We start from the raw sequence: 18893 nt of genomic DNA on the forward strand, positions 1-18893 counted from the left end.
GTCTCTTCAACTTGGCGTACTCTTTACCTAGATTTAAGAGCTCTTGTTCTTACCTTCATGTTTATATTTTTTACTAAGAATAATATCATTTCAACATTGTATACTCCTAGTACTATAAAAATGCTAGCTTTTCTATTAGATCAAAATGAACCTTAAAACATCATACCTTGATATTGTAGTAGAGAATTTAAATAAAACTGCATTTTAAGACTACCTATATTTTATTGAATAAAACTATCAACTGCAACCTCAACAGCCCGCCAGACGCTGTCAATAACATTTCTTATTTCACTTACAGCAAATACAACACCATTATCACCTCTAGGCGCAATATCAATGTTAAACGCGTACAAAATTTCATTAATACTAAAATAATCTGCACTTGTACCAGATTGTCTATCTCCATACGCTAAAGAACCAACATCTGCTTTGTAATCTTCACCAATTGCTTCAACCATATCATTTGCTAGGAAGTAGTGTTGCCTAAACATGCCACTTGCTGCTTTCTCATACTGCCAAGGATAGGATATAAAACCTCCTGTGTTTTGTAGGGAAATGTACAATTGTATGTTACGACCGTGTTCTTCGAGTAAGGAACGTATGAATCTGCTCTCTGGTTCAGAGAATGGTGCAATGCCAGCGTATAAGTGACTGCAAGGGCTACTGCTGGAGTCAGATATTGACCAGTCAATGTCAAAGTTTCGATTGATGTTCACCCCGGGACATATTTGGCCGAGGTCGCTTCGTAAGCTTCGTGATTTTGTCCAGAAACGGAGCTAGAAGTAAGAGATTAAATATGAGATTTAAGTGTGGGATATAATTGAGAGAAGAAAGTTTAATATAAATTAGATTTATAACGAAAAATATGTGTTCGTATAAACTTAATTAACGGTGAAACCCATAAAATTAGAAAACTTTTTCTTACTTTCATAAAATATATTTGAACAAATATAATAGACATACGTTCTAATTCTGCTGTAAAAAGGTATTCGAACACAAATTCGTCTAATAGATAAAATAAAATTCATAAGACTAATAACCTAATGACCTGTAAAGTTCATCAATTTATTATATTAAATTTTACTCAAAACCTAACTCACAAAACTATAAATAAATTAAAAACATTCAGAAAACTGCATCACTTAGCATAATTTTTAAACAGAAATAAAACAATTATATCAAAGCACAAGGATTTAAACCGCTTCAGATTAACTATGCTCTCAAAGGAGATTAAGAACTTGGTATAAATAAAAACATCCACAATGCTTTGTTCCTGCAGCCTGCTTTTGAAACAGAAACTTAAACAACGCTCGTAGTTAACAAAGATCTGCTTATGAAATTTCAATCTAAACTCTGTTCATATTTCATGCATACAGGTGATGTAATTGCTGAATGAATTAAATCGGAAATTTTTGATTCTATTATCGGTATTGATGCACTAAAACTCAGTTCATCTTCAAAAATGTAAACGATAAACTATATTTCATACAGGTTAGATATCTATTCGATACATATCTTATTTGTATCCTGGTTTATGTGTGGTATGAAGATAATATATTTATTATAGTTTAATCCATCAGTCCTCGGAATCACAGACACAATAGAAAATCTATTGTGTCGCGCCCCGATCGGGCCTTACGGTGGTCAATGGGTTAATACGATACGATTACGACGTAATCTTTATATTATTTGATTAAAATATTATAGACATTGGCTCCTGTTTAAATTTAGTGTTGATTTTCCTTCAATGAAAGCATGAATGAAGAATGGCCAGCGTTGGCCCAATATAATTATGCTCGTCGATGTTTGCCGCACAACTTTCCGCCATTACGGTCATTATGAATAACATCTAAGGCCGAAGGTTTAGGGCCTTTACACTATCGTGATTGCCTGTACTCGCCCAACGCGGCCCATTGTAAAGAGCTCATTAGATGCACCAAATTATTTGCATCTATACGAAACTAATTCAAATCAAAAACTAATCAACCTTTGCTATAGATATATATACATAATACATATTCATTTGCAATCAGTTTCAGAATATACTTACATTAGTATGCGTATATTCATAACCATCAGGGTTCACCACGGGCACAAAAATCCAGTCAAAATTATCCAAAAAGTTCCTATCTTCAATCACTTTATCAACCATATTGAGAACTGCTGGGACAGTTATCCATTCCCTTGGTATTATCCCACCTTCGATAATAATAACTGGTTTTGGAGTATTTGAATAATTTGTTATTCTCAAGTAGACGAGGGGTCTGCCTTCATCAGTTTGACCACTAATTACTAACTTCGCATCTATTTCTGTTGAGCTTTCGTAATTGTTCTCGATTGATCGCATATGATCTAATATCTGTAATTATGTTAATTTAAACTTAATAAATTTAAACACATTGCATGGTTTAAATTCTTATTAGACTTTTATAAAGAATTTTTTGGAAAAGACCAAGTTACAATTCATATTAAAGGATAAGAATATAAAACTTAATCTTTTCCAAGATTCATAATAAGAACTTAAAAATATATCCTGTAGGAACTTGAATAAAAATAATTTGTTTCGTATGCTTGAGAAAAAATAGTTTTGAAGTTACAAACATGACTTTACACAGAAAATCGAAACCACGTGACAGTTCTAAATGGAAGCTAGAGGTAGGCAATACATTTTTTTTATTAGTGAGTATTTAACATTCTCATAAATAGGGAATCCAATCCCGCAAACGCGGGATCCCGCTAATGCGGGATCCCGCACCTTTTTTGCGGGATCAAAAATGCGGGATTACTCATGCGGGATCCCGCAAGTTCGCGGGATTGAAAAAAAGTAAGAAAAATAGGCTCAGACGATGATCGGAACTATTATCGGACGGAACGGAACGTAATCAATGTCAGTTCCAGTAGGAAATAATATTGTAATACTGTGGTTCCAGTAGGTACTCTATGACTGGGGATTCCCCTACGGCGCACGGGGATTTAACTTTGCGCGTACTGAATGGGTGGCAGAGTCTAGAGCTGCTGTGCGTGTACCCACTCGAGATAATTCAACTGATTTGATATTGACACTTTTTGAATGTGGAGGGAATAGGGGGAAGTATTTGGAAGCTGTTTATACTTATGTAAAGTCAATTCCGCCTAAAAGTGTGGAAGCCGAGCGTGCTTTTTCCGCCGCTGGCTATTTATGCAACAAGATAAGATCAAATCTAAAAGATGAAACGTTAGATAGGGTAACGGCACCAGTGGTCAGCCAGGCACCAGTGATCAGCCTATTGCGTTGTTTATTGGCCATAAATATCGCTGTAATCAAAATAACCAAATCACGCGCACCTTAATAGAAGCTCTGTTTCGTTATTGGTTCATGCATCACGCGATAGGAGCAGCAGGGGGTCAGGGGAGAGAAGTAAACACGTTCGTACAGGTGCTGTCCGCCGACAAGAGCAGAAGTGTCATGTCTGCAATATTTTTTGTTTCATGTGGTGCTCTTTTAAAAGGTGAGAAATAACATATTTTAGTATGAAATGTGATTGTGTTTTATAGATAATAACTTTATAGATTACTTAGAGCATTTAATTTTGTGAAATTTGATAAAAAATATTGTTTTTTTACTTAAAAATGTGAGGGGCTGCCCATTGGATACTGATTTTTTATGAAAGATCCAATGGACAGCCCCTGGGGCTGATTACTGGGATTATTCCTAATTGTTAGAAAACCCAGTGGTCAGCCGCATTTCAAAATATTTTTTTCAAGCGGCTGACCACTGGGTCTCAATCTGTGGTCTCAATGATCCAGTATTCAGCCACGATGTTATTGAAATAATATTTGAAGTATAAATTCGATTGTTTGTGTTTAAATCTATAAGTAATACTTCATGTTAGTTAAGTTTTATTTGAAATAATTGTATTATGTGTATTCATATCCAAAAGTTATTATTGTTCCCTTTTTTTCTAGCTAAAAATGTCGCCAAGACAACAGTATCCTCCAGAGAAATCCTCCGAAAGAGATCCTCCTGTGGTTGATTATAATTATATATATTGTGGATTATAGATACATCAATAATATTATAAACTAATATCGCTGATTTCTTTAAAAATAATTATTGCTGTTTTTATGATAAATAATAAGAAGTACCTAGAAAATAAGAAGACACAAAGAGATTGTAATAGTATGTTTAAAATAATATTTGTATTATGTGCGATATACATTTTATTGTGCTAAGTGAATCGTTGCTATAAAAATGTGATTAATATAGTTGATTTTGATATAACATTGTTTATTTTGAGCTCATAATTAGTTATACTTACTAAAGGCTGAACACTGGGTTCAACAAGGCTGTTTATTGGTTTTTAGAGGCTGTTCACTGGGACACTGGGCCATTTTTTGTTTAAAATTAATTATATATTTTACTAAGAGAATTATTGTTTTTGATAAACGCTGATTCGAAACTACAATAAACAATAAATCCATACATGTTGTACGTTTTTTTATTCGACGATTGTTGTAGAAATGGCAATTGTCAAAACTTCAAAAAGCTGTTATGAGGCTGACCACTGGTGCCGTTACCCTAGGTACTTTATCATTTCTTCGAAAGTATTTTCAAAAAAAAAAATAAGCTGATTTTAAATGCCTCTAAAACCAATGAATATGTTCTATTTCAAATAAAAATTTAAATATGAAACGTGAAATATTGTGAATATTGTATTGTCTTAAACATCATTATATTTAATTATTTTATAATATGAGTGATAACTTTGCTTCATGTTGATAAGAATAATTAAAAATATTTGTGTGTATTTTCTTTCTTTAAATAATTACATGAAACAAAAATAATAATAATTAAAATCAATCCCGCAAATCCCGCGGGATCCGCGGGATTGATGATCTTAATCCCGCAGGCTTGCGGGATCGCGATTTTGATGCGGGATTGGATTCTCTACTCATAAAGTTACAATTTATTTAATAACCGATGTAAAAAGTTAAGAAAGCAAAAATTGCCATTATCTCTTTTAAAATTCGACACCGTTATAAATTCAAATAATATTCTATGCCTATTTATATCTCATTACAAACAGTAGGTATAGTATAAGCCGCAGATTATTAGCATAATATTTGCTAATGCTCTTATCAAAATTATTTACTATTGTAGCTTATCATATTAGATCGGATTAGAATTTACGTTGATCAATTTGTTAATTAAAATTTTCATTATTTTGATAATAAACACGTAATCTTGTAAAATAAAAACATGATGATGATAATTATATAGATTTATATTATAATATGATGGGCTAGCTTTCTGCCCGCGGCTTCGCCCTCGTTTTCCAAGAAAAATCCGCATAGTTCCCGTTCCCGTGAGATTTCCGGGATAAAACCTATCCTATGTGTTAATCCAAGTTACCCTCTATATGTGTGCTAAATTTAATTGTAATCGGTTCTGTAGTATTTGCGTGAAAGAGTAACAAACACACACACACACACATATCCTCACAAACTTTCGCATTAATAATATTTTACGTAGGATGTGTTTATTTAAACAAAAAATTACTCATGGAACTTGTAAATAAAGATGTTTTCCACTTTCCTAAAATATGTACGAAAATTAGGAAATATTTGATACAGTAAAAAGGAATGTGAAGAATAAGTAGAATAGTTTAGAAGTTATACTAAGACATAAACATTCAACATCATATAAAAAGTAATATTGGTCTTAAATACTTGATTATTTGAACAGATTTATTTCATTCATGATAAAATTCTTACCTTATCATACCTGTAAAAACCTTCAAAATCGAAATCCGCATTGTTTGTATTTCTCTGGGTTACTTCTGATTGAGATAGATATCTAGAAACATATGAAATAAATTTGTAGTAACTGTATTATCGTGTAGAATTAATAGTCCGGGATACATCGCCCATTTTTGCAAGTGATTACTATCAAGCTAATTTTTCGTGAGTAGCTTTATTTTGATGAGATGCCCAATAATTTCATGTATGAAACTCTCGATTGTGGTAGCTACCAGAGGTAACAAGGATAAAAATTTTTGATTTGACAGTTCTCAAATATTTATTACGCAATTTGTAGGACAATATGTCTGTTGAATTATATAAGTATTAAATAAGTGAAAATAAAAAAATCAGCTTGTTAGTAATCATTTATGATGACTTCGTTATCGATACACATTGGAAAGGGGGACTCTTTGATTAAACCATAGATTTTGTAGGACAAATATTTTTTCGAATAATTTAGATAATTATCTTGAGATTGAACAAAAAAAAACATTCAGTTAGTAATTAATATTTGAGAACCATCAAATCAAAATATTTTATCCTTGTTTCCTCTGGTAGCTACCACAAACGAGAGTTTCATACATGAAATTATTGGGCATCTCATCAAAATAAAGCTACTCACGAAAAATTAGCTTGATAGTAATCACTTGCAAAAATGGGCGATGTATCCCGGACTATAAGCATTTATATTTATAGTAATAACATAAAAATCCTCTTTTAGTTTTTGTTCTCATTGATAATCTGAAATACTACTAGACTTATTGAAAAATATATCTGCTACGGTGCATTTTCATCAAACAAGCGAATGCACATTCTAACCCCACTATGTCCAATTATTTTAGAGTAAACAGAGAGAGACAGAGAACATAGAGCATTCTTTCGTTGTTCTTGGTGCGTTAGAAGAGATTCTATGCAATGTTCTAATACTGAACAACACTGAATACGAGTTATGTTTTACACTAAAAGATCGCTCTTGATTTAGCTCGCACGAAAGAATGCTCGAGATCTAGCTCTATATTCGTTTGAATGAATGAATAAAAATGTATTAATTGCACACTAAATACAGCTTTAATTACATTCGTTTGATGTAAATGCACCGTAATACACATCTATAATATAAAAATGAATCCCAAAATGTGTTGGTAAGCGCATAACTTGAGAACGGCTGAACCGATTTTGTTAATTCTTTTTTTATTATATTCCTTGAAGTACGAGGATGGTTCTTACGTAGAGAAAACGTAAATATGTACCACGGGCGAAGCCGGGGCGGACTGCTAGTATCTTAATAAACATATCATCTTAAAAAATATATACCATAATACCCCATAATAAGATACTACTTAACACACTTTAATGGTATAAAAGTTTGTAACAAAATAGTTTTAAAGAAAATGTTGTTCTAACAAAAAATTGTTTTACAAATCACGTACGAGCACTGAAGGAGGGTCCATCTCACAATGATATAAATGGTTTGAATCATGCAAATCTATTTGACTGGCTCGGAGATAAACTACCTTTCAAGTATTTTCTTATTTGAGGGCACACGTGCTCGTGTTTGTGTGTTAATTGTTCAATATTTTTGACAGGGTGAAATTTTGTAATGCCATCTGGTGGTAGGTGGAGTAAGTATTATTAATTCTGAAGATGGTAATTTTTTTTCAAAGGAAACATACCAATATTTTTGAAAATATGTCATTGTCCATTTGATCTCATTTATAATGCATTTGAATGTTATGAAACTAAATAGTAAATGAAAAATACATTCAAATTTTCCGAAAATTCACGTGCTACGGCAGATAAGAATCGAACTGATTTGAATCTGTTCGTCTATTCATAGATAAATTCTTTTCGCTGACCCTTTTTATATTTGTGTACTTAGTGATACGAACCTCTACCTAATAGGCCCTTTTCACAATTGGCAAGCGTTGGACGTATAGAGGCAATCAGACGCTGTTGTAGTAAGCATGTTTCATCAGCCATCATGTTGATCAGCCATCATTGTAGAATGTAGATGTTTAATTGATGTAATGGCGGCAAACATGCACGATCATTTGTTGGGCCAACGCTGCCCATTATGAAGAGGACCCATAAGATAACAAAGCTTTATACCTACTCATATACATCCTCTATCATCACTTTTTTCTCCACACCCAGGGTCTCCAGCTGATCCTCAAACCATGTGAAGTGTGAAGGAGGAACCATCGCCTGGCCAGTAATATTATGTTTGAAAGATGGCTTCCTCCAGAAGTCTATCATGTCACTTTTTAGCATATGAAAGTTATCCTGCTGCTCTTCTGTTTTGATGTGGATATTGTATACTTGGTAGCTGAAATAATATTCTGTTTAAGGTATTAGTGGTATTACCACAAAACAACTTAAACACAGTCTAACTTTAAACCAGGGATCTGTCACTTTAATAGTTGTCTATGTGAAATACGACAAAACCAGATTAAAGAGAACCCGCGCTTATAGTTCAACCATAGAAATCTAAATAACAAGACACATGTTATTTAGATTTCTATGAGTTCAACCCTGTCTAAAGTTTTTTGTGGTAAGACAGTAAGTATTTATTTTTAATTCTAATCTGTTGGATGAAAATAAAACAGTATTTATGATAATTATAATGATAAGAAGTGCAAATTGCATTAATGCATTATACATATAATCAACCAATTATATTTTATGAATGATAAGTTGGTATTTATAGACTGAGAATCGGTGAGGGAAGTAGGAAAAACTTTTCCTACTTCATGAGATCATGAATCAAAAGATGATTTTGAGTAATCATACGTAACTGAAACTAGAATATTTAAATTTTTAATCGGACTTTTTAGGATGCGTTTTTGAATCATCACATTAAAAAGAAACTATACGTAGATAAGAAAAGCAATTTCTGGAACATAGACCTTTAACTGTAGCCTATTAAGAAATATAAAATCATATATAAAACAATAAATAAGTCCTCATCATTTTAGTATGTATAAATAATTTTAAAATGACCATAAATAAATAACAATTAATAGGTAAAGTTTAATTGTAATATCTTCTTTATTGTAATTTATATTATAAAGTCTAAATGAAGAATAAACTTACCCTTTATAAAATTCATTCTGTCCATAAACACACAACACGAGATTCAAAACAATGCAAATTACATAAAACATCTTAATTACACTGATGTTTCTAAGATAATATCGCATGAATTGAATGTTCAATTTCAAGAATATTATCGATAATTCCCTTATCTTTAATTGGTTTTATCCACATAATCCATGAATGATAAACATGTTTCTTATAAATATGTAGGAAAATAATTAAACAGGGTTTTTATTAATTATTTTCAAATATTTTAAACTGGGTGACTTACGTTTACAGGTTTATTAGTTTTAAGTCCATCCATATTTATCAAAACTGCAGTTGTATTAAATACTAGCTGCTCCTCGCGGTTTCACCCCCGTGGCTCCACTCCTGTTGCCCGTAGCGTGATGAAATATAGCCTATAACCTTCCTCGATAAATGGGCTATGTAACACCGAAAGAATTTTACAAATCGGACCAGTAGTTCCCGAGATTAGTGCGTTCAAACAAACAAACAAACTCTTCAGCTTTATAATATTAGTATAGATGTAAACAGAATTTCATTCCATCGATAAGTATGTTATCATTCAATCATATCTATACGTTATTTCCTTCTTCTATTGTCACATAATATTATATTATGTATATATTATAGTATATTTAATTACTAATAGAAGAGATAGTTTAGGAACTGTTGGTTAAAATCAATATATTTTTGGTCCATATATTGAAAAAGGCGCTTTATAAAACACGAGTAGCAATGTTGAAAAAAATATTTCTTTTCTTATTTCATGATAATATTTATCTAATAATAATTATAAATAAATAATATAAATCAGTGTTAGAGAAACATGACTACCAAGATCTAAAAATATGTATTTCAGCAGGACTCAACATTACATTTAAATATAATGCGAGTAAATAAATTATTGAACTTATAACCATGTATTACTTGTTCAAGAAAAACTCACTTTTTTGTAATAGAGTAAGTAAGTAAGCAGGAGCAGTGAGTCCACTTAACTTAAATTTTATTTAAGTAGTCACCATACATTATTTTTAGTTTTAAAGCATTTGAATGCTTTAAAAAAAATAAATCTTCAAGGATAGAAAGAAAAATACACTTTACAAGAAACAATAGCAACAAGAAATCAGATCTGATCAAACATCATCGTCAGGGAGGTTAATGACCTTGGTAAGTGTATTTTATTTTAAAAATCGAATAGTCTCTATTAGCATCGATAGATAAACTGTATTATATATTTTTCATTAAAAATGGAACCCAAATAAGGAGACCTTTACCTGATTCATAATATTGTAGACGTTGAATAAGTAAATGGGTTAATTTATATTCAATCAGAAGGAAGGAAAATTAAAACATAGATTTCAGTTTTTCACAATTTATTTAAAACAATGCAATACGTACAATTATTTTCGTAAAAAGGAAAACATATCCGTTCAAAGTTAGTTCAATCTCAACAAAAATTCAGCACCTGCTTTAATACCTTGCCATGTTTCATAACCAGCTTGTTCAATGAAATCAGGATCAACTAAGAAACCTAGAGCTGTCTGGAATCCGAATCTGTATCCAGGCAATTCGTAAGTATAAGATAAAGGTATTCCAATAGCTTGAGCATAATCCCCAGCAGTTCCTGAAGCTTGGTAAAGGATATGGGCTGAATTTCCAACCACGTAGTTCCGGTTGAAAGGCATCTTCACTGCATCAATTGCTGTAGCCATATTAACACCAACAACTTGAAGAGTCAGGGAGTTGGCTGGCAGTTGTCCATTACCATACCCATACAGAATCATGCTGCCGAAGCTGTGCAAGTCGAAATAGATTTCAATGCGGTCTTTATACTGGTCAAAGATAGATTTGATGGCTTGAGCTTCAGGTTCGGAGAAAGCGTGACTGCCGTGGAAGACTTCGGAGCAGCCGAGGTTGCTGGACGCATTACCCCACATGAAGTCGAAGTTACGGTTCAAGTCAACGCCTCTGCAGAAGAGAGAGTATCCGGTGGCACGGTTCTTACGCCAGAATCTCTCCTGCAAATTGAAAATGACTTTGACTTTTTGATGAAGACTAAAAGCTAGAGGAATTGATTAAGTTATCTATGTAGAAAAAATAACAATATAATATATTAATATTTAATACATTATACTGTAGGCTTTTGTTACTTCTTGCTTTTTAGAAATTAAAGACTATATCCATTCAGTCTCACTGTGAGTTGTGACCACAGTCGCTGCAAAATGAGCGAATCTTCGAGTTATTAAGGGGGCGCATAAAGCAAAATAACCAATCTTCTATTAGATGATACGTGTAATATGCAAGACCAAATCTAAAAAATAAAATATAATATATCAAACTAGATGATATGTTCAACGATTCTGTTTCATCAAAAACATAAAATATTAAAATTTACTCGATAAAAAAAAATCACCAAGTTAGCTCTAATTTTCACACTTTTACGTTTTCTACTTGACATGGTAATACTTATTATGATTTTTTTTTCATAAACAATTATATTAAAACATTTGCAAGATATTTGTCAGAGCATTTTGTGTAATTACTTTTAGTTTTGGTTTTATCTGCGATAAACCACTTTTATCGTGACAAAATCAAACGTTTATCTCGAGAAAAAAAGAGCGCCAAAAGTGGTTTATCTCTTGGTGGTGGCTTGTGTGGGGTGGTGGTTAATAAATCGTGTTTAAAATCCGTTTAAAGTCTTTAATTTATAATTATGGCATAGTATCGCCCTAATGCTATTACAGCTATTCATCATACTTACACCTGCATGAGAAGCGACATATCCATCAGGATTGGCGATAGGCAGAATGATCCAGTCGATCTTCTCAACCAGGTCGTGTTCAGTGACGTCAATCACCAACTTCTGTATGGCGTACAGGCTGGCCGGTAAGGTCACCCACTCGCGGGCGTGGAGAAGGGATTGCACGAAGACCACGGGCTTCCTTCTATCCTGAAAGATAAGATAATATTGACTTATATGCTTTTGATCGAATAATATCCAGGGAAGGTTCTTTAATAGGATACAGAAAATTTCTGGTTGAGAAAGTATTTCTTGAAACGGGATTTGTATACGTAGAAATTCTGGTCTTGACAAATAATTATAAAATTAAATCCAGATTATATTATTATTATAACCTTTTGTAGCTAAATTCAAAATTGGTTAGGTATTATCTAAAAGACGTCATAATATTTTACATGATAGAAAAAATAATAGGAAAGTTTTGGTCAAGTAATTAGTTGGCAATGTTTTTATTAACCTTCCATTCGTAAATAAGCTGATAATAGTAATGAAAAGCTTAAGTGGTTTTTATTATTTTATGATATCAGGTGCGTATTGAATATAATAAAAATTATCCATCTATTCAATTTAGATAACAGGTAAAAAGTCTATAATAATAATATAATCTATTCGGAATGCTATAGATGGTAACAAAAAACAATTTTTGTTGAATCATGAATTATGTTGAACCATCCACAACATATATTAGCGGACAAACATACAAAACTTTTATAGCTCGTTTTACAACTTCAATTTAATTTTATCTAAATTGATTTGATAACCCCTATTAATGTTTTAATATAATATATTATTTTGTGTGACCTGTTACAAATGAATAAAAAATTGACTACCTATGTAAATTCTGAATAGTGTAACTTTCTGATATTTCATGATCGGCTCCATGATTCCGCAGATTAAACCATCCAAACATACACAATTAGAAACTCTTTATAATATTATACTTACTTGGAATCCAGAGCTGGAAATCTTGACGTATTTGATGGGTCTGCGCTCGAAGCTTCTGCCAGCAGTTTCCAATTGTACTGTATTTGGGTAGGCTTTAGCCAAATTCTCTAGGAACTCGTCCACCTAGAAAAAAACATGTTAAATGTGTAAACATTTTAAGGATTAATGTTCAACAATAATTTCAGACCAATACATCTATACTAATATTAAATTAAAGCTGAAGATTTTGCTTGTTTTTTTGAACGCGCTAATCTCAGGAACTACTGGTCCGATTTGAAATTTCATTTCGGTGTTAGATAGCCCATTTATCGACGAAGGCTATAGGTTATATTATATCATCACGCTAAGAACTGCGTCATCACAGGAGCGGAACAATGCGGGTGAAAGCGCGGAGCAAAACTAGTTTTTTCTACACTAATATTATAAAGAGGAAAACTTTGTTTGTTTGTTTGTTTGTTTGTTTGATTGTAATGAATAGGCTCATAAACTACTGGACCGATTTTAAAAATTCTTTCACCATTCGAAAGCTACATTATCCACGAGTAACATAGGCTAGGTTTTATCCCGGAAATCCCACGGGAACGGGAACTATGCGGGTTTTTCTTTGAAAACGCGGGCGAAGCCGCAGGCGGAAAGCTAGTGTATGATATAGAGGCAAAACACTAGAAATATAGATTAACAATAAGCTCCTTCGAACACAGGGCTACAATCTTGAATACTTTAACAAGACTAATTCGTATTGTCTTGCGTTAGTTTACGCGAGTATATACATTTAGAAGTAAAATTTAAAAACCGTTAAAAAGTCTTTAAAAACTCTTTTAAGAAAAGAGCTTCGTAAGTTTTGTAAGTAAAAAACTTTATAGACTTTTTATAACCCACATTTAATAATAGCATAATCTTCAGTCTGTTTAAATAACATTAAAAACGGATAAAGATATTTATATTCAGGAAAATATTCCTCAAGAATCTTCTAGAAAGTTTTCCTGAAATGCATCCCAAATGTTTGAATAAGGTTTGAAAGTTTGTACGACCATAATGTCATTTTTACATAATTTTCTAACTGTGAGTTATTTTAACAAATGCACTGAAACCGAGAAAAGTTTTGTGTTTAAGATCATCATAATATGTATAATAGATTATGGATGAATGGTTATTACTCTTTTACACAAAAACAATACTTAAAAGACACAGATTACAGTTGGAATAAGCAGATAACAAACCAAATCAATTCAGGAAAATATCGTAAATGAACCAGCATTTTGAAGAACCAAAGTTCGACGACATGTGACATCTGGCCACACTTGGTCAGCGTGGTGGATTATGGCCTGTACCCTCATAGGAGGCTCGTGTCCCAGCAGTGGGAACATAATGGGTTGATGATGAAGATGATGAAAATAGCCTTACCTCTGAAAAGGTGAGAATTTTTTGAAACGACAATCCACCGCTCAATGGACGACTGTGTAGGGCCGCTTTTGATAACTTTTCACGTTCCTGATCAAGGAACCTAGAGAAACAAACAAACAAACAATCTATAAATGATTTGTCTATTTTACATAATAAATAAGGCTTTATTGCTGCTTTAACCTGAACACTTACGATTATAATATTTTTCAATATTTACAAATAGGTATATCCAAAATACGTAGGTCACTGTCATTTATTAAATTATATATTTTACTTCCCTCAGTTGCTAAGCTCTACGTAGGGATCTCCAGATAAACATTAATAAAAGGTCGCGTCAAAACCACATAAGTTTTAGTCAGATAATTACAATATAATAAGGTTAATTTCACCACTTATTGATAATGTCCCTGATATTATCATATTTAACACTTTTGGACACATATTTTTATACATTTTCGTCATTTTATCTGACAGCTAAGCTGAACAAAACACATCCAGAAATTTTCCAACCAGCCATAACTGAAATAAAAATACTTACGGTTTAACATTCCGAACTTCAATCGTATACTTCATGCCATTCAATAGGAATAGAGCCTCCATCAAAACGCGGTGTTCCCGAGGCACCAGAACTATAGACTCCGCGCCCGGCGCCGCTCGCTGCCATAAGTCCAAGTTGTATGTTAGTTCCAAGCCATGCAGGAATTCTGCCTGTCTTTCTGTGGCGACCGACACGCGGTATAGAGCATGGCTGAAAAATTGTTCATTATTATAACATGTGGAATAGTAATAACTCACATATAAACTTAACCTTTGTGGTCGACAAACTGAAAAACTACTCAGTCATTTTCATTATTGTTTATTTAAGAATTCGTTTATTGTAAGCTACATTTTTTTAAGTGACAATGGCTATATTTTATGCAAACATAAATTACCTGAATGATCAAAATTAAAATGGTAAATTACCATCGAAATTATTCTAGTAAATAATCTATGAATCTTTTCGCATACTTCTAAAAGGTAATTTAAAAACTCACCCATTATAATTGTCATATAAAGCACACGCAAAAGCGAATACCGCACAAAAAACCAAACACCTTAACATTTTAATAACTCAATAGCGAATTGAAATACTTATCTAATTTCATTAAATATATGCTTTTGGTTATCAAGCGATTGACAAAACATCGGCACTTCTGAAGTTAATCCACTGATAAATAATAATAAACTTAGGGCTGATTTTTCAATCCTTGGTTAATAGGTCTTATACGTCGAATAACGTGTTCAACTACCATTTCAAAAAATGTATTCTTTGCCCGTCTTTGACCTTTTACCGGTGACATTCTAATATTATTGTGTAATATACTTTATTGGGTGGATAAGTTTTAACCATGGATTAAAAAATCGGCCCTTATTGTCATATTAATATTTCCTTTTTAAATGGAGCACGGTCACGCTTCTTCTTCTTATATATAAAAATGAATCGCAAAATGTGTTGGTAAGCGCATAACTCGAGAACGGCTGAACCGATTTCGATAATTCTTTTTTTATTATATTCCTTGAAGTACGAGGATGGTTCTTATGTAGAGAAAACGTAAAAATGTACCACGGGCGAAGCCGGGGCGGACCGCTAGTTTTCTATAAATTTCAATAATCGGTAGCAAATTCAGAAGCGATAATTCCTTAAGCTGTAAAGAAATAAAAGTGAAGTGCTTGGTTTTATTTAACAGAATAATATCCTACTATAATATTATTATAAATACGAGAGTTTGTGAGGATAGATGTTGGTGTTGGTATGTGTATGTGTGTAATGTGTATGTTTGTTATTCTTTCACGCAAATACTACTAAACCGATTACAATGAAATTTAGCACACATATACAGTGTAACTTGGATTAACACATAGGATAGGTTTCATCCCGGAAATCCCACGGGAACGGAAACTATGCGGGTTTTTCTTTCAAAACGCGGGCGAAGCCGCGGGCGAAAAACTAGTAAGCATTTAAGAGGAAATTTCTAATGAATTCAAGTTTATACGACCAAAATCGATGTAAAGTTGATGAAAAGTTACTTTCAGTAGTACTTTAGTTTAGACGGTAACTTAGTTTCAGAATGTTTCAAAAAAATAATTCAAAAAATCAAAAAAATCAAAAATCAAAAAAATATCCCGCTAGAAAATCAATAACAAACTTCACTTTGATGAAGCCTCGGGCGTCACTTACAGGAGAATGATCTATTTTTTTTTATCTACAGAATTATTAGAGACCCTTAATTACGGTAGACGTTTAATCGAAGGATAGGTATCAAATAATTCACAATAAGCACGTTTTATTTTAGTTGGAAAACTCATTTGAAGAAAACAATAATATAATTATGAAGGAAAACCTATTTAATGATCTTTGCTATAACTAATACCTGTAATAATCGTATTAGTACTGTACACGAATAATTTCGCAACTAATTGCTTTTTCGTGTTCCTTTATAACTATATAGACCTTTCTTTGCTCTATCAAGTAATAATACACTTAGTAAAGACATATTAGGATTGTTCATTGGCCTTTTTGATAAAGTATCTGTACTATAATCCATAAGGGTTATTTTATGCATCCGTTTTATGTGTATGGAATATGAGAAAATGGCGCGTTATATTTTTATTTTATTATATTTAACTAAGGGCCGATTTTTCAATGCTTGGATAAAACTTATTCGTCGAATAATGTATAAAACTACCATTTTAAAAACGTATTCTAATTGCCCGTATTTGACAGTTTACGTGACATTTTAATATTATCGTGTAATACTTTATTGGACGGATAAGTTTTATCCAAGCATTGAAAAATCGGCCCTTAATAGATCATTTTATTCCATGAAACAAAATACGTAAATATAGTTTCCATAAGTTGTAATTCCCAATAGTTTTCTATTAAAAGGTTAAGAATTAACTTATACTATGTACACCTTAAATGTAAATAAAGGGTTTTTGAATAATATATAAGTTTATTTATTAAACGTTTTTATGAATTTTGTAGCTTCGAAAACTTTGTTTCCTTATCTGAAGTTCCTTAATTGAACAGTAATAGCTATTATTATGTAATACTAAATCAAGTGTATGAGCAAAAGCACGTATCAAAGATTACTATTAGACCGAGAATATAGGTAATCTTTGATAAATTAAGATTGTAAGATTGACAATCAAAATCATAACAACACACTTAAAAAATATTGTTCTTTTCTACCATTCAAATGATGAAACTAAGGCAAAAACAGGAAGCCGATCACGTATCTTGCAAGAAAATAGAGACTGTCCAAAACCCAACCCAAAAAATAATGGAAAGCTAGACTTTATTTTATTTAGAACCAGCGGTCCGCCCTAGCTTCGCCCGTGTTACATGTTAACGTTTTCTCTCCCTAAGAACCATCCTCGTATTTCAAGGAATATTATAAAAAATAATTAACGAAATTGGTTCTGCTGTTCTCGAGATTTGCGCTTAGCAACAAATTTTGCGTTTCACTGTATTATCGTATGTGATAAAATTTTACTCACTTGGAATCCAGAGCTGGAAATCTTGATATACCTGATGGGTCTACCCTCGAAACTTCTCCCAGCAGTTACCAATATCACGGTATTGGGGTACGTTCTAGCCGAATTTTCTAGGAACTTGTCTACCTAAAAATGAAAATCTTATCAAAATATAAATCATTGATTTATATCCTGATAAGAATGTATAGTAGCTATAAAGTGTCTTCATTAATAAATACATTTTATAGCACTCTAATCTAAAGAATTAAAGAAAAACAGTAAATAATTTTGTGTACAGTTTTAAATAGGAGGCACATTACAAAGTTTTCTGTTTTCTTTACCAAAAAAATACGTGTAAGGTATCTTAAGTATTGAATAACAGAAAGGAATTTATATTCAGGTAATGTTTGGGGAGATTCCTTGAAAATGTTTAAAACAATATTATTGTCATCCAGCTCGTATTGTTAAAAGTTATCAGAGTTGTTCAAAAAGTCAGAAGATAGAAATTTTAGAAAATATACGAGCCTGAAATTCAAAAATTGGTACTTATATTTTTAATTTACATTATCCACATCACTATTCTTTTGACCGCCTCCTTGGTACAGTGGTTGACGCGTGAGCGTAGAATCGAGGGGTCCTGGGTTCGATCCCCGGTGGAGACGAAGAAAAAAAAATGTCTGGGTCTGGCAGGACACAGGAGGCAAATCACCTACTTGTCCCTAAAGAAAATCGATCAGTGTATATATATTATAATAGTTAAGAGTACTGAAAAATAGTTAAGAGTACTGAAAAATAGTACTCACTTCGGAGCGCTGTAAAATCTTAGCTATTTACTTAATGAAAAAATGTTGTATATAAAAGTTGTTCTTCAAAAAACAACCTACAATAACGGTCTGATATCATTTCTTCGTAAAATGATAAAAAAAAGTTTTATTGAAAAATATAAATATCTCTAATTTCTGAACATTTTCGCTTATAACTTTTTTATTTATAGTTCTACGACAAAAAGTTACTAGACCAAGGTTGTAGAGAATTTAATTTGCAACAAACTATCTTAACAATTTTTTTTATCAAATTAAACTGTAAAGAGATATATCGTAAAAACCATATCAACCGCTATTTTCAAGATGGCGGCCGTGGGACAAGGGTGGCGACCCCACAAACTTGGTGATAGCTTCACACTGAACCCCCCTACACATCAAAAAAATAAAATTGCGTCCTCTAAAAAATGCAACCCCAAATGTAGATAACTTTTCAATGGAATAATTATAATTTGAACAGTGCAGCAAGAAGGTAACTATTTCGTCTATTAAAAAGCAGTTTCAAACACACGATTAAAATTATA

At 32.2% G+C, this 18893-nt stretch overlaps 2 protein-coding genes and 1 long non-coding RNA gene across 3 annotated transcripts; 1 reads left to right on the forward strand and 2 right to left on the reverse strand.

Annotated features, from left to right (window-relative positions):
• Positions 1 to 221: 221 nt before the first annotated feature.
• On the reverse strand, positions 222 to 8954 carry LOC149477067 (carboxypeptidase B-like). Its single transcript, XM_089711544.1, has 5 exons — positions 8875 to 8954; positions 7895 to 8107; positions 5755 to 5836; positions 2051 to 2359; positions 222 to 776 (listed from the first exon to the last, which is right to left on the reverse strand). Exons 1-5 carry the CDS (start codon positions 8943 to 8945, stop codon positions 222 to 224), a joined length of 1230 nt encoding a protein of 409 aa, XP_089567670.1. The 5' UTR covers positions 8946 to 8954.
• LOC149477068 (uncharacterized) lies at positions 3218 to 4462 on the forward strand. The gene is made up of 2 exons (XR_016317747.1): positions 3218 to 3488; positions 3946 to 4462. It is a non-coding gene; the product is annotated as an uncharacterized LOC149477068 (long non-coding RNA).
• Positions 8955 to 10239: 1285 nt separating the features above from the next.
• On the reverse strand, positions 10240 to 15149 carry LOC149477069 (carboxypeptidase B-like). The gene is made up of 6 exons (XM_089711311.1): positions 15067 to 15149; positions 14571 to 14780; positions 14033 to 14132; positions 12629 to 12751; positions 11645 to 11833; positions 10240 to 10901 (listed from the first exon to the last, which is right to left on the reverse strand). The coding sequence occupies exons 1-6, from the start codon at positions 15132 to 15134 to the stop codon at positions 10320 to 10322; spliced, it is 1272 nt and encodes a 423-aa protein (XP_089567437.1). The 5' UTR covers positions 15135 to 15149; the 3' UTR covers positions 10240 to 10319.
• Positions 15150 to 18893: the final 3744 nt, after the last annotated feature.

Source organism: Colias philodice, chromosome 26, assembly GCF_061535455.1.
Source record: "Colias philodice isolate Cphi_HAF_F1 chromosome 26, ilColPhil1 Martin Lab GWU primary, whole genome shotgun sequence".
Classification (NCBI taxonomy): Eukaryota; Metazoa; Arthropoda; class Insecta; order Lepidoptera; family Pieridae; genus Colias; species Colias philodice.